We start from the raw sequence: 16,152 nt of genomic DNA on the forward strand, positions 1-16,152 counted from the left end.
CATGCTAGGGGCACATGCAATAATATTTAGACTGTGTCTCAAATCTGGGAGGCAGGGATTATAAAATTTCAGTCTTCTGTGTGTACGTAATAAGTTACTCATGGCTGATGTGGCTCATATTTACCTAAAGAGAAAGCCTAAGAATGTAGTCATTTATCCTATAATGTGACCAGTATTTCATTAATAAAGAGGAGCAAGGTTAAAAATCTCAACTTGTGATTTCCTTTATTAGTCTTAGACTAGGACTTTATAAAATTGATTAGTATTTTAAAACTCACCTGGATTGTTCGTATAAAGCCCACTGTTACTCGTTCTTCAAATTCATTCAGAGGAGTATAAAGGTTTAAAATTTTGACAATCTGTTGGAATAAAAACAAAAGTTTAGCACAGAGCTAAATAAGCAGAAGACAACTTTTGAATTTTAAAGAATATATGACATTGGCACAAGAGTAAAATCTTCTTTAGATAGAAGCTAAAGCTTAGATGGAGCTAGACTGACGCTCAGGAGTCTACGTTTAGTAAACTCAAGTCCATAAGCTTCGCTGGTAGATCTGAGCCCTCTTACTTCATTCCTACCTCCTACATATCCACCTCAACCCTTCCCCTATGCTCCATGGCTTACAAAATAATGAGGATTTTAGGAAACTGTTGCCTCAAATCCTCAGCCTCTAATCTACTAGTAATTTAGAGATTTCATCAGAAGAGTACTGGGGATCTTACTTTAGATTAAAAAGAAAAAAAGGTCTTAACCACACCTCCCTACCTCCCACCACCCTTCAAATCTATGAAGGAACAGATTTTTTCCCTATTTGGACAGAGGATAATCTACCTACTGTTTGGTGGAAGTAGCATGCTCAAATGCAAAGTACACTTATAAGTACACTTAGGAAAGTAAAATATACTAAAAAGGGGAAAACAACTTTGAAAACTTTTAGTACATTTGTAGAAGGAAGCGGTTTTCTTTAGAGTTTGGTATTTGATCTTTTAGTAGTTAGTGGAGGAGGTAAGGAAGAGTATGTTCACTTTGCAATACTGAGTTTGGAGTTTGTTGTTTTTTAGGTGCTGGACAGGGAGAAGGCATGTAATGTAATTTGGCAAGTGATTTCCTTGTGCTGGTCTCATTTTGTGAGACCACTGTGCAGTGGCCTATTTCTACATAGGCACATTCATGATGGAGGGCAAGGTGCCCTGCCTGAGGACAGGCTTTATCTTTTCATAGACTGGCACTATCTCTGCAACCGAATCCCACTATAATACAATTTTGGAGGGAAAAAGAAAGGAATATTTAAATGGCTCTAGGTTCTTACTGACTTTATTTAAAATAATGTAAATGGATTCTAGGTGAAAACGTGACCATAATGAAAGTATCATTGTAAAGAAAACTATTTATTTAATGCCAAATACCTGATGCTGCCAATTTCTGGAAGAGATTTAAATTTCTGGGTGAGAAACATTACAGAATTCATTGTAAGTGTTTAAAAAAAAAGGTTTTTAACCTAAGCTTGATGTTTTGTGGGTTTACTACTTTCTCTTTCTAAGTAAGCAAGAGAGACCAGAAAGTTACTGGAAAATAGCGGCATCTGTTTCACAGACCAAAGTGGTCTTTGCTTCATCTGCTGCCACTTCAGAATTGTGTCATTAGGGTATATAAAGGCTGAAAGTGCAACCCTCAAAACCACTGGCAAGAACAGACTTGAAATGGAAGCTGGGCTTGAGCCCCATGGTTGATGGGGATCCAGTGACCATACCTGCTGGGTGCTGAGGGAGGTGCACAGTGAGCAGATGGCCTCAGCGTCCTCGGGGGTTTTCTTCTTCAACTGCAAGAGTTGGGCTGCTTGGATCAGAGGTTCCATGGTCTGAACGGCTCCACTCTGGTGGAGGTTTCTTCCCCGAAGCCACTCCTCAAGTTGACTTATATTGTACCTTAGACATAGGTAAGAGAGCTGTGTTAAGCCCGTCCTCCTGCTTCACTGGGATGAGCACAACTGTTGTGTTTATTTTGCAGCCTAGCTGCCACTAGTGTTATCATTCTCTTCACCTTAATTATCTCACATGGGCAAAAGCCTGAAAAGTGCCTGGCACTCAGTAACTTTTTGTTGAATGAATGGGTGCTTAAAATCAAGCAAAGATGAAGCATCTAAAGTGTCTGTATAAGTTAATGGGAAAAAGAGGCATTAAATATATTTAACTAAAACAACGTATATTTAACACTCACAAACATATTTATCCTTCTGTGTTAGCCTTCATGGCTCTTAACTCATTGCTTTTTCTCTCTGATCTATCCACATTGTATTTACAATCTTTAAATTAGAGTACATAAATGTCTTTAAGCTTTGAACTAATTTGTTTACTAAGTACCAACTCCTGTTTGATGAATTTCACCAACAAAAAGGTGTGATAGATTAGAGTCACATCCTGACCATGACAAGAACTATCAGTTAGATTGGGATTTCATTTTCAGAGACAAGTGTCTTGTGCTCTGAACCCAGCCGGTGTGTGCAGCCTCATCCCTGTTGCTGGGGCAAGGCGCCTCTCCTACCTGAGCTGCATGCCTGTGCTCCAAGAGCAGACGTCCTTCCGCAGGAGCAGGTTGTTGAGAGTCACCGCGTTGATCATGTAGAAGAGCTGTTTGAACACCTGCAGGATGATCTCAGGGTCCAGGCCCTGGTCGCACATGACTGTGTGAAAGGAATTCATCTGGCGGATGACAGCTTCCAGGCAGTAGGAGTTATCCCCATCTGCCATGCTGGAGGTGCGCTTCCGATAGCCAGTTGGCTTCACACCAGATAGACCCTGAATGCTCTCATTTTCCAACATGGCAGAAACTGAAAGAAAAGCATGATTAGAAGATCTGTTTTTGGATCAGTCAGATCATATAATACTCAGGGCTTTGGCAATGATACATCTAGAGGTGTACGTGTTGATATGCTCGGGAACTTACAGCATTTGGCATAGAATTTCTAATGTGTTGGTCTCTATATGGTAGGCCAAATTTTCACTTAAATGTACCAACTCAATTCTGTATTGGCTTCTGTGCCACGAGTCCAAAGGTTGAGAACTGAGCAACTTGAGTGTAGTCCTGGCCCACCCACTGACCTGGGCCTGGAGCTGACATCATCCTGCTGCTGTTCAAACAGCTCTTCTCCTGAGCTATTGACCATGTAAATATTAGGTTAGCTGGTCTGTCGTACTTATTGCACATCACCTAACCATGTGCCAGGCACGTTATGTTCAGTATTTCTTTTTTTCTTTTGAGGAAGATTAGCCCTGAGCTAACACCTGCTGCCAGTCCTCCTCTTTTTGCTGAGGAAGCCTGGCCCTGAGCTAACATCCGTGCCCATCTTCCTCTACTTTATATGTGGGATGCGTACCACAGCATGGCGTGCCAAACGATGCCATTCCGCACCCGGGATCTGAACTGGCGAACCCCGGGCCGCCGAAGCGGAATGTGCGAACTTAACTGCTGCGCCACCGGGCCGGGCTGGCCCCTCAGTATTTCTTTTAATCTTCCAACAACACATTTACTGATGAAGAAATTGAGACATAAGGAGGTTTAAATAACTTGCCCAGGGTCACACTGCTAGGAAGTGGCAGGGCCAGGAATTGAACACAAGTCTGTCTGACTCTAGAACTGGTGCCATTGATCACCACATTATTCTGAGTCATGAAGTATCCCCAGCTCTCCCTATGTCTGGTAAGAAGAATAAATGGTGCCTCATAAGAAGATTCTGAGGCAGCCAGAAGAATTTGCAATGAACCTTGGCCCAAGGGATACACTTCTGGATGGCATGAAAGACTCTGTCCTACTTGGAATTCACTTATAACCTACTTGTGTTGTAAGAACCTGGGGACAGCATTACACATAGATCCAGGGGACCATTTCCTCCCCAGCCTTCATGGAACACAGTGAGTGAAGCATATGCATTTCAGGTTTTGTTTGTTTTTTTTAAGGATTGGCACTTGAGCTAACAACTGTTGCCAATCTTCTTTTTTTTTTTTTAATGCTTTATCTCCCCAAACCGCCCCCAACCCCGTACATAGTTGTATATCTCAGCTGCAGGTCCTTCTAGCTGTGGCATGTGGGACGCTGCCTCAACATGGCCTGATGAGTGGTGCCATGTCCACCCACGCCTAGGATCCGAACCGGTGAAACCCTGGGCTGCCACAGCGGAGCGCGCGAACTTAACCACTTGGCCTCGGGGCCGACACCCTTTTTTTTTTTTTTAACTTAAAAAAGTAACTGCTCTTATTTTTCAATGCTGATTTCAAGTGTGCTGCTTTGGACAAAGTGAGTGTTCAATAAATATTTATTGCATGAGTACTTACTACTGTATTCTTTTACAAGAACAAACCACTCGATGCTTTCCTCTTTTCATGAGTAAAGTGCATATGTATGTATATGTATGTATGTATGTGTGTGTGTGTGTGTGTGTGTGTGTAAAGCAGGATGATGTCGGGTCCAAGCCCAGGTCAGTGGCTGGGATAGGACTACACTCAAGTTGCTCAGTTCTCAACCTTTGGACTCTTGGCACAGAAGCCAATACAGAATTGAGTTTGTAAGCGCCCATATATATATATATATAGGCATATATATACTATATATATATATATATATATATATATATAGGCAAGAGGATTATATTTTTTCACTGTATATGCATTTATACCTTTTGAATTTATATTTATTTCCTATGGAAAATAGTGTGTTTTGGGGAAAAAATAATACAATATACTACAGAAAAAGAGATAAAGGAAAAATGCTATAACCCCTCACTATCCAAGCCTCAGGTATTTTGACAGGATGGTGCTGAAAATTTCATAGCTTTTCTTGAGCACATGGGACACACCTCCTCAGCTGCCTTTCTTGGGAAGGTCCTGGCTTTCCAGAGGCTGTGCCCAATTTATCCAGCTCCTTAAAAGGAGGCAGCGCTTACCCTCACTTCAGACCCCACGATGAGTGCTGGAGATCTTTCTGTGGCCAGCTTACCTATCATAGGCTGCAGCACGCCCTCAGCAATTTTAATGAGCTGCTGGTAGATCTGAATGGAAAGGTCACTCAACACCTGACGGTATTCGGTGAGGTCAAAATTCTTAAGACAGTGCTCATTCTGCTTGGTGGTATTCTGAGTCATGAAGCCCTGCAGAGGGAGAGGCGGCAGCGTTACTGAGGTGTTGTGGTCTGCTGGACTCAGCAGGACTTCGGCCTCCAGTCACTTTCGCAACTGTTTGTGAGGCCCTATCAGTCTCTGTATTTATATGGTGCTCTACAAGACCCTGTCAGTTCTTTGAGGTCTCAATGATGGCTCTTAAATTTGAAGGTGATGTAAAAACTCAGCATGATAAAGAAGTCTGCTTAATTAAGAAGCCCTAAATCCTTTAGTCTGAATCCCTGAGGTGAAGCGATTTCCCTAGGGTAGAAAACTCAGGTTGGTAGCAGGTCCAGGAAAAGAGAGGTCCTTACTTTCTGATTCTTTGTCCAATTCTATTCCCAATATACCAGGTTACCCTAAAATGGTAGATTATACACAGTCCCGAAAGGAGTCTGGCCCTGGGTCAGATTATATATTTTTACAATGAGAAATTTTACATAGATTCTATCATTGCATATCAGAATAGAGGACCTGAAACAATTCCACAGCTACAGCACCGTGTCCTCTCAGCTTCCTATATTAACAAGATAAAATAACATGTAAGTTTAAAGAAAGGTTAACACCAAAAGGACTCATGTGACCAATGTCCCGCTGTATTCGGGCCAAGGGAAACCAACAGATCAGTGTCCAGAAGAGTGACTATCCCCAGCAAAGCCTCTCATACGGTGGCAAGTACAAAGCAATTTTTAATAAAAACAAAAGCAGGTGCGAGAGGGGATAAGTGAGATAGCTAAGCTATTGAGATATAGCTATAGATATATATATATTTTTTCTCCCTTGTTATTTAGATTACAGAGATCTGGTTCTACTGTGGTTCACGTCTTGTCCCTAAGAACATAAGCACATGTAACAACAACCTAATGTATTGGAATTCTTCCTCCCTAGTCTTAAGTAATGCTCCATTTGAATACATACATTAGGTCAAGCAGTGACTCTCAATGAAATAACATTAAACGCAGTTCTGTGCTTAAAGTAAAAGCTTGTATATAATAAGCTTTTTAGGGTTATGTAATAGAGGACATCTGGTTTGAAATGAAGGCCATTTCTTCCAAGAACACAGTAAACCTTTTGTTTTTTAAAACATTTCCCTTTCGTCACAGAGGCAGGTAATCAAATGAAGTTCTGATTCTGAGGAGAGATATGGAGTTAAGACATGTTCCAAAGAAGGCAAGACTGACGGGGATGGGATATCTTTTCATTATCCCAGGAAGAAGAGTCTGACAAAACTTGTTATGGCACAAAAGACGGAATAAAGATAAGCTTTAAAAATTGTTGCGCTACATTGGTTTACAGCACATATTGACCTTGGGAAGGGTGGAGAGTGAGCTATGTGAAATAAAGGGTAGAAAGGAAAGTTGATGAGACCCACAGGGACCTGGAAGTGAGCAGTGTCTGGGACGAGTTGGGATTCTGACTGGAGAAACTAGAGAGAAAACACACCATATGTTACTAGGTCATTGGGCGGAATGCAGAGCACTGGAAAAGTTCTTTCCGGGACCAATGTTGGGAATGGTGAGTTCTGGACAAAGCTGGGCCCTAGAGGTCCGGAGCAGAACATGAAATGATGGGGCCAGTTGGGCCTCAGGCCAAGGAATCAAATTTGGTTAGAAGCATGAAGCTGGGCTTCAACGTCAGTTTGTACAAATGTACTTCGATCATGTCGTGCCCCTTTTCTTGCGGTCTTCTCTGTCTGCCTGAAAATGGACAAACCGGTTGGCTTAGGAGACAGTCTTACACACCAGACAATGGAGCTTTCTTCCAACATGCACTGAAATGGGGCTCTTTTAGGGCTGCTTCAGAAATTTAAGGTCACAAGGGTTTTCCTGGAGAGTCCCTGGGCTCTCAGACAACAGATGCATTATGCAAACTCATTTCCCCACCAAATCTAATTATTTGATTCAGGGTGCTCTCCCGGGCCCTCGGAATCATTGAGGCCACTTGGAGGCAGGTTCTCTGTGGCCTGCTTTATTCCTGCTTCTCGCTATCAGCGTAGTAAGGCATGCCCAGGCCTGAGGCCCAGAGAGTGCTCCAGAGACCTTCCTTATGTCCTCTCCCTAGGGGAGACCACATTTGGACAAAGCAAGGACACCCTCCGTGACTGACACCCTGATCCCTGTTCTGACCTGAGATCTGAGGTGCTCTGAAGTGGAACACATGTTGCTGTGCCCACAGAAACAAAACCTGACTGCTGAAGGATTTGGGGCACTTTACGTCAGCACTCACCTCATCCCCACTGTACTGCTTTAAACAATGAAGGAGGCGGCAGGTGTTGGAGAGCCAGAATGATGTCATCTCAAAGTTCTCATTGTGCTTCTGTGAAAAGGAAAGACATTCCTAGTCATGAGTAAGTGGTCTCTATCTGGTTAAATGTTTACCTGGCACCTCTCGTCCTTGTGTCCCACTCTTCCCAGCATGCCCCAAGCAGACCTGATGATGGGCAGACACTTGCCAGTCGCAGACATGGAACCCACTGCCAAGAGGCTGCATTACTGTTCCTCCACTACTGGGGATGGCACACAGACACCTCTCCAGGTCCCCTGATGGGTGGTGTGCGCGCGCACACACACACACACACACACACACACGACAGGCTGCCTCTCCGGCTGAAGAATACAAAGCCAGTGACACAGATGAGGCTAGACACCAGCAGCCCTGGGCTCTACTGTAACCACTGAGATAGCTGGCCCTGGCAGATGCTGAACTATATGGAATGTTAGGGAGCATGCCAACGAAACAGTCTGGTCTGCCATTTATCTAGATGTCAGACGTCCAATGGTTTCAACTCTCTGGAAAATGGCTACAAACCACAACCAAATGAAAAAAGCTGCTCAACAACCCAAAGAGCCGTGATGCAGTTTCCGCACTCAGGCCAATGACTTCCCAGAGCTCCTTCTGTCAATAAGCATTATCATCATTTAAATGGCAGAGAGAGGTTTGAGTTATGATGTCAGTAAAACAAGAGAGTTGCACCAAAAGCGAGTGGTGGGGCTTGGGATGTTAACTGAGCCCAGTGATTAGGGAAGGCTTCCCTGAGGAAGTGACACTTGAACTCAGGCCTAGACTCACTTCCACTGACACAGGCCCCCAGCAGGAGCTCATGAAAGAGGTCAAGGAGGAGACACAAATCTGAGAGTTACCAGCATGTAGATGACATATGTTTAGAGTTGGGAGTGGATAATGCCTACAGAGCCCCTGGTAGGGAAGGTGGTGTAGCTACTGATAGAGAGCTGGCACAAAGCTAGAAGTTAAAGGCTGGCTCTGGCACTCTGACAGAAGGGAAAGGGGGCAGGCAATGTGGCTGAGTGGATCTCAGGATTGCTCTGGACTCAGTGCTTGTAAGACGGCTTACATCCTGAAAGTGGCAGTGTGTTAGAGAATGAAAGACAGTCTCCAAGAGCAGTACCATTTGGGGCTCGGCCTGCTGGGCGAGATAAACCCTCTCGCTGAGGGCTAATCTCCCTCAAAAACCTCACCTCCCACCCTCTGGCCCTGGGCCCTGTGTGGCCGGGCCTCACCTCCTTGCAGCCCAGCCTGGGGGCAGCAGTGTCCCAGCCAAGGCTGCCTCACCTTGGGAGGTGTTGACTGTCAACAGCCTTCCCTCTGCCACCACCCTGGGCAGCAGACACCCAGCCCCTTGGAGAGCTCTGGGAAAGGGCCTGTGCTCAGGTTGTATCCCTGAATGTCACTCCAGGGTGGGACAGCCCCGCTGGGCTGAGGGTATCTTCCTAGGGTATCTCTGGTCAAAGCTTCTGAAAGCAGGGGCTCCTGGAGGCTTAGCAGGGAGGTGGCCAGAGGGCTGCACTGGATTTCTGGGCTTCCTGCCATTTCTGAGCCTGAACATCCTTCTCTGGGACCTGCCTGAACATCCCGGTTGCGTGGGTGAGCTGCTTCTGTGCTTATACCATTTACCTTCAGAGTTGGAGGCTTTGAGAACTCACTACAGACAAAACCCAGAGAGAGAGACAACGGTGAGGGGTTGGCTTCACTCAGCCCACCGTGAACCCCCTCCTTTGGCACAGGATGCTTACCTTGAGGACTTTCTTAATGCCGTTGATGGTGGAGGTGAGTAAGGAGTGCACCTTGACATCGTCATTGATGTAGTCCGCGTGCCGGATGCACATGTAGAGGATATAAGCGGGAAGACAGGGCACTGTGCCCGCCAGCATCTGGGGCTTCAGGTCTAACAGCAACAAACAGCAAGAGTTTGATTTCTAGCAGATGCTTGGGGCTGAATCCTGGTCTGAAATACAAACCTTTTCAGTATTTTCCTGTAGCTCGTCTAAGAGTGACCTCTCATGGGGGTTGGGAAAGGAGGCGAGAAAAAGCTTCTCTGGATACTCAAACGCCTCCTAACAGTAACTACTAGTAGTTTCTGAAACTAGTTAAAAACCCCAAACTAACAAAAACACATTCCTGACTGTTTGGACTTTAACATTAAAACAGGCTCCTAACACCTCGTCCTGACAACATGGAGGAAAGGAGCCCACAGGGAGCTCCCTGAGTTTATACACAGAGGCCAAGGTCCTCGCCAAGAAGGGGACAGTGGCCAGAGGCTGGCTGAAGACAGGAGCTGGCTCCCCACCGGCAAGGACACAGGGCGAGAACCTCTGACTCCTGTGTACAGCACGTCCCATGTGGGCACAGAGGGCTCTTCAGAGCAAGAACGTGAGGGCTGCTCCCAGGAGAACCTGGCAAACTGTACATCCTCAAAGACAGAGCTAGGGGCTGGCCTGGTGGCGCAGTGGTTAAGTGTGCATGTTCCACTTTGGTGGCCTGGGGTTCACTGGTTGGGATCCTGGGTGTGGACATGGCACCACTTGGTAAGCCATGCTGTGGTAGGCGTCCCACATACAACGTAGAGGAAGATGGGCATGGATGTTAGCTCAGGGCCAGTCTTCCTCAGCGAAAAAAGAGGACTGGCAGCAGATGTTAGCTCAGGGCTAATCTTCCTCAAAAAAAACCCAAAAAAGGGCCAGCATGTAGGGCTGGGACAGCTGGAGCAACCTCTACCCCTTTAGCTGTCAGTTTGAGACTAATTACCTGGCAGTGCCTGCCCAGGCCTTCTTAGAACCAACAGATCAAGTAAGCTGCTGACTGGCCACAGACTCTCTCCGCCCTCCCCAGTGCCATCACTTTACATGTGTCTCACCAGCCTCTGTCTTGGCCAGTGCTAACTTGCCTACTGTCAGGGACAGCTAATACCTGGTCCCTTTCCATCTGCCAATACCCTCTCGTGTATCCCACACCCTTGCCCCACTAGGCGTGCTCTGGCAGGACTAGAAGGAGCTTGTGACTTTCCCCATGAACTGCAGACTCCTACCCAGCCCCTTGGTCCCTCCCTGCCAAAGCGCCTGGAGGGCTAGGGAGAAGCTGTCAGACTGCTTTCCCTTCCAGAGGAAGCCAGGGGAGGCAACAAATCAGGCTCAGAGCAGTGAGTGGTGGCAGGAGCCCAGGGAAGGAGGAAAGACCCAGGTTAAAGGAAGGATGCACGATGAGAACGGCCAGACACAAGACCCTGGGCACTGGATTCCAGGCGTGCCCACTGTGGCCCCCGTGCTGTTTCCCAGGCATGACCCTTTACTCTCATTACCTCCACCTACAACATCCACCCAGCCCAGGCCTCAGGAGCCACCTCTAGGCTTGGAATGGCAATGAAGGGAGGCCACCTTGCCTCCACCTGCAGGTGGGCCGGGGGAGGGGAAGGGGCATCATCCGCAAGTCTTCTGCTAGTGCTGTCCTGGGTTGGGGCTGGGGGTGTGCTTCCAGCATCTCTAGCTGGTACTTGGCTTACACTGTCCCCTCAAATCATCCTACCCTTCTAGTTAAATGCTAACTACAGGCTGTAATACTCTGGGTACATGGTTAACATTTGGGCATTTCATAGGTTCAACAGAGGGCTGTGGCTTGTCCCTTGGCTCTAATTAGAATACCAATGACATTTATCCAGAAAATGTATTTTAAAGCCAAGACTTCCAAACTACAGCTTCTTGTTGCAAGCCTGACCCTTGTGCGGACTGCAAACAGCTTGTCCTGCCTTGGAACGCTCTATTGTGATTGGAATCCCATTTCCCATAGGCTTGCTTGGTCTGCCCAGCTGAAGGTTAGTATCTTGAGGGCAGGGACAAATCCACCACAGCAACTAGCTAGTGCTGGGTACCTAAGGGGTGGTTGCTAAAGTCTTGGCATTCGTTTGGGTGGAGTCTTTTGGAGGGAAGGTGACTGGGTGCTGTGTGCAGGCAGCTTAGCAGGGCATGAGCTTGCCTGGGACCATCTGAGCAACGACAGTGGAAGGAGCCACCCGTCTGCTGGCATGAGCAGTCTGCATTGTTATTAATTATCTTTCACTCTGATGCTGTGAACTCTGAGTTTCCTTCATGACAGAGGACAGGTTCATTCCTAGCAGCATTTGAACAAGATGCAGCCTGTTTAAGGAAGCTTGAGATGCGCTTACATCACATGTAAATATTTTACTATTGTAGGGGAAATTAACCTTTATAAAAAGAGCAAAATACTCAGCTACTAAAAATACCCAAAGCTGAAACAAAATCTGGCAGGCGGAAGTCATGCTCCATTCTTCCTGTAGCCTTCAACGCTCAGCACAGCGGGATCTTGATAAACTTAAGTTTCTCTAAAATCATGTGTACCTGTTATTTGAACTTCCAATACCCCTGCGAAAGCTACCACTTCTTTGAATTCCTCACATTTGAGAAGGGTTCTGTGGCCTTAAGACAGCACTTTCACTGGTGTTATACTCCACGCGATGAGGCAGACAGGGTCCGTAGCCTCACCCCCATTTTACAGACGGCAGAATTAAGGCACCAGAGAATGGAGTTGGTGGGTCCAGAGGACCAGACCACTACAGAGTCCTCCTTTTTCCACCCAGGACTTTCTCCTCAAAGACTCCTCTTCCTGGCTCTGCAGGTGGCTGCTGCACTGGGATGGACACAGAGCAGGAAGGTGGGTGTGTTGAAGCCAGATGGGAATGAGACCAGAAGGAGGGAGCTGGTGCAGGCCTGGGGCTGGCGAGGAAAGCAGCTCCCAAGATCCCTGTGTGCCACTGGCGCACAGGCCACAGCGTCAACAGCACCTGGGACCTCACTAGAAATGCAGCAGCTTGAAGTGATGGGTGTGAGGTGGAGGGTGAGAGCGGGCAGGGGTCATGCGGGGGATTGGGGGGGTTGTCTGTGGTGGTGGACAGGTGAGTGAAGGGCAGGGGGTGGGGGCAGGTTATGTTGGGTCAGCAATGGTGAGGACAGATGTGAGGGTGGTGCCACAGAGGGCCCTCACCTGTCACCAGGTTCCGAATGAGAAGGGCCTCGTCTTCCTTGTGGTACTCCAGCATGCCCTGGAAGTCCTTCTCTTTCCGCTGGACGGTGACCTGCCTGTTGAGCTCATGACGCTTCCTCTCACTCTGGGCCAATGCCTGGGCAGCTGAGCAGGAAAGAGAGGGTGGAGCATGAGCAGAGACCTTCAGGCTGCAGGCCCGTGGGGAGGGGACGTCTCAGATTAACAATAATTAATTAATTATTAATTAACAATAATTAATACAGATGGGTAGGGTTTGGGCCTGGGGACCCACTGTTCCGGTTGTCTGAGCTCCCACACTCCTTATGTGGTCTGCTCTGCAACCTGGCCCACACTCCAAGTGTGGACCCGACCTGACAAACTCAGATGGTATACGGTAGTAATCTAATGGGACCACTGTCATATATGCAGTCCATCATTGACCGAAACATTGTCATGTGGCATGTAACTGTAGTTGCAAAGACTGCATTTAGCAGGTCCTGCTCCTGGATCTACATTTGGGGGCTGGAGACTCTTGTAAGTACTGTTGGCGGAGGAAGAAATTTTCCTCTACCCTTCTAGGTTCTCCTGACTGGTCTAGGAATTAAATTGACATGAGACAGATTAACAGGAGAAAAACAAGCAAAGTTTAACAACATGTATACATGGGAGAGACCTAGGAAAACTGAGTAACATGCCAAAATGGCCAAAGCCCTCACCTTAAATACCATCCTCAGCTAAAGACAAAAGGAGATGTTGGGGGTGGGGAGAGTCAGGGAGGTCAAAGGGAAGGAAGACAATTCACAGGTAGGTGAAAAGGAGAAAACACTTGGAAAACAAGTGTTTGGCTACACAGAAACAGAAGAACACAGAAAGGAGCCCAACACACAGGCTTTTCTAGGTTCCTCCCTGTCTACCATCTGGTTCATCTTATGCTAGGGTGACAGACTGCTTCCTGAGGCAGGTTTTTTAAATCTCAATTCTTTTAGGCAGTTAAGGGAGAGGTAACAAGAAAAACTTTGAATCTTTTGTTTCTTAAAAATAATTAGCCTAAAATAATCCTCATGTTAAAGAGACACACTATGGGGTGGCAAGTTTTGCTCCCCTTCAGTACACTCTAAGATGTTCACACCATGATGAAATCGCCAAACAATGTACTTCACAGAATGTATGCCCGTTGTGGAGCAACACATTATACATAAGGTAATTATTCAAGCGGCATTTCAGTGGTTTGGTTGAGGGTATGAAGGCCTGGTCATCCCTCACTCAGGACTTTCCCCGGCCTGACAGCATGGGAGAGGGTGGTGGGTATCTACAGAGTTATCCTCAAGCACACAGGGCAAGCTACAGGACCAGATGGAGGAGGTGGGAGGAAGAGCAGGTGGGAAGAGGCTGATCCATAGACCCACTAGCCCCACAAGGCTCGGCACAAACAGGAGGGGAGCAGGGAGAGCGAGCACCCAGAGGTGGGAGTGTGCTCAAAGCACTCTGCCAGCTGGAGGGGAGGCTCTGTGAGGGCAGAGGCGAATTTGGAGAGGAGCACCAGACAAGAGCAGGGATTTCACTCTGCAGGCAATGAGGAGGTGACAGAGGACTGACAGCACCATGGGCAGAGGTGGGGAACTGGCTGGCTACTATAGTCATTTGGGAACCTTGGAAGGAGGGTTGGTCATGGAGGAGGAGGAGGGGTGAACAGAGAAGCATTTGAGGAGAGAGCACGATAGGTCTTCAAGACTGAGCAAAAAGGAGAAGCCTGAAGCCTGCGTGACTAGGAGAATAAGAACTTAAGGAACAGAAATGAAAAGTCCAAAGATGGAGGGTCGCTGAATAGGACAGACATACCTGCCCTCCTAGAGCTTCGTCTAGAGCAGCAGGTGGACATAATTAGGTGATTAAACAAACAGACAACACCTATGGTGTTAGAACAGTGAAAGAAGGGACTTGAGTCCTGGGGACACAGCTCCTGAGCTGAGGGTGGAAGGATGACGAGTGTATCCAGGTGATGAGGGGGAGTATCCAGGTGGTGGTGGGGTATCCAGGTGATGGGGGGTTATCCAGGTGGTGGTGGGGTATCCAGGTGATGAGGGGGAGTATCCAGGTGGTCATGGGGTATCCAGGTGATGGGGGGTTATCCAGGTGGTGGTGGGGTATCCAGGTGATGAGGGGGAGTATCCAGGTGGTGGTGGGGTATCCAGGTGATGGGGGGTTATCCAGGTGAAGGGGGGGTATCCAGGTGGTGGTTGGGGGCTATCCAGGTGGTAAGGGGCACCGAGAGTTCCAGGCAAGGTGGCATATGCAAAGAGGGGCAGTGGAGTGACACGATTAGATTTGCAGCAGGGAGCCAGAGGAAGAGAACATTCTGCATGTTTCTGGAACGGCAATTTAAATCTCTGCCTGAGCCCTCTGGGCCAGATTCCAGTTTGGAAGTCTAATCGCAGAACTGAGCTCTCTCCTTCTCGACTACCCATCGCATGCAGTGAGGCCCCTGGGGTTTGGGTCTTCGCGTTATGCAGTAATCTTTCACACCACAGTCTTGTCTCCCAGCTTTAAGCCCTTTGAGGGCAGGGCTTGCCCCTCCCTCCAGCCCTGTAGAGCTCAGAGTAAGCACCCAACCACCTGCTGAATTCAAGTGTCATTAGCCCAGATTCTGGCAACTGAGAGTGTTGGAGCCTGTGTGGTCTGAATGATTCTATCACACGCCTGGACTGGGCACAGATCCCAGGAAATTGGTGAAGAGGAAAGAGCATGCAGAGGGAGGTAGGCAGTTCTTTCCCTCAGGCATGGCTGAACACACCTGTGCGTCACAACACACGCATGCATGCACACACTCACAGACCCACACTACCTTCTAGGTCCTGGACTTTCTTCATGTAAATCTTCAGCTGTTTCTTGAGCTTCTTCTCATTCTTTTCCAGCTTTTCTACCAGTTCTTTAAGGTCCTGAAAGCAGAAGGAAGCAGTGTGAGAACAGACCTAACCCCACCCTGGAGGGCAGAGGGTAGAATCCTGAGGCCCAGCGTGGCCAGAGGCAGCCACCCAAGGAGGCCAGGCTCCATGACCAGTCAGGACACCCACCCTAAGCAGCTCACTGCTGCCCGGTCTGGACCCAGGAAGGAGGAAAAGGGTGAGAGTTCATTCCCTCACTCTAGATAGGGCCAGCTCCTCCTGGCTCAGGCTGCCTGGCACCAGGGTCAACCCCAAGGTTCTCCAGGCCAGGCCTCCTCAGGTCACCATACCAAACCCCAAGAGACACTGAGCCCACGTGTCTCCAGGTGGGTGGGTGGGCAGTGTCCTGGGAAGGGATGGACAGGTGAAGGCGTGGCACTCGGCGGTGAAGAGCTGACAGGCAGTGAGATTACCTGGGGTCCAGAAGCCAAACAGGACCCCGGCCAGGGCCCCTCTGTGGCTGCCCAATCCCTAGCAACCGTGGCCACTGGAAGCCATTCAGCCCACTGGGACCTGGAACAGCATTAATGTCCCCTCTGTCCCAGCTGGGCAGTGGTCCTCTGTGGTCGGCAAGGCAGGGAGCTCCATCACCATTATAGTTTCTGTGACTAGGAGCGACATGGAAGACAGAAGCAAACATGCCACTGAGGAACCTCAGAAAACATCTGGGTGACATGATAATTTTTTAAGGTTGGCCTACAGACAAAAGTCAGCCAAAAGCTCAATCTCAGTGCTGTGGCCATGATAAACCACAGAGTAAAACCCAGGCTAGG

The 16,152-nt window shown here is 47.9% G+C and overlaps 1 protein-coding gene across 5 annotated transcripts in view; it reads right to left on the reverse strand.

The window, feature by feature from the left end:
- Positions 1 to 16,152, reverse strand: part of MYO5B (myosin VB) — a 348,428-nt gene that overhangs the window by 10,091 nt on the left and 322,185 nt on the right. For all 5 annotated transcript variants that reach the window (XM_070221084.1, XM_070221085.1, XM_070221083.1 and 2 more), the window contains 8 exons: positions 15,280 to 15,373; positions 12,438 to 12,581; positions 9,179 to 9,330; positions 7,374 to 7,463; positions 4,988 to 5,138; positions 2,540 to 2,825; positions 1,749 to 1,923; positions 279 to 359 (listed from right to left, as the gene is read on the reverse strand). In XM_070221084.1, the coding sequence (XP_070077185.1) occupies positions 279 to 359; positions 1,749 to 1,923; positions 2,540 to 2,825; positions 4,988 to 5,138; positions 7,374 to 7,463; positions 9,179 to 9,330; positions 12,438 to 12,581; positions 15,280 to 15,373 (1,173 nt within the window). The remainder of the gene's footprint in view (positions 1 to 278; positions 360 to 1,748; positions 1,924 to 2,539; positions 2,826 to 4,987; positions 5,139 to 7,373; positions 7,464 to 9,178; positions 9,331 to 12,437; positions 12,582 to 15,279; positions 15,374 to 16,152) is intronic.

This window comes from Equus caballus, chromosome 8, assembly GCF_041296265.1.
Source record: "Equus caballus isolate H_3958 breed thoroughbred chromosome 8, TB-T2T, whole genome shotgun sequence".
NCBI classification, from domain to species: domain Eukaryota; kingdom Metazoa; phylum Chordata; class Mammalia; order Perissodactyla; family Equidae; genus Equus; species Equus caballus.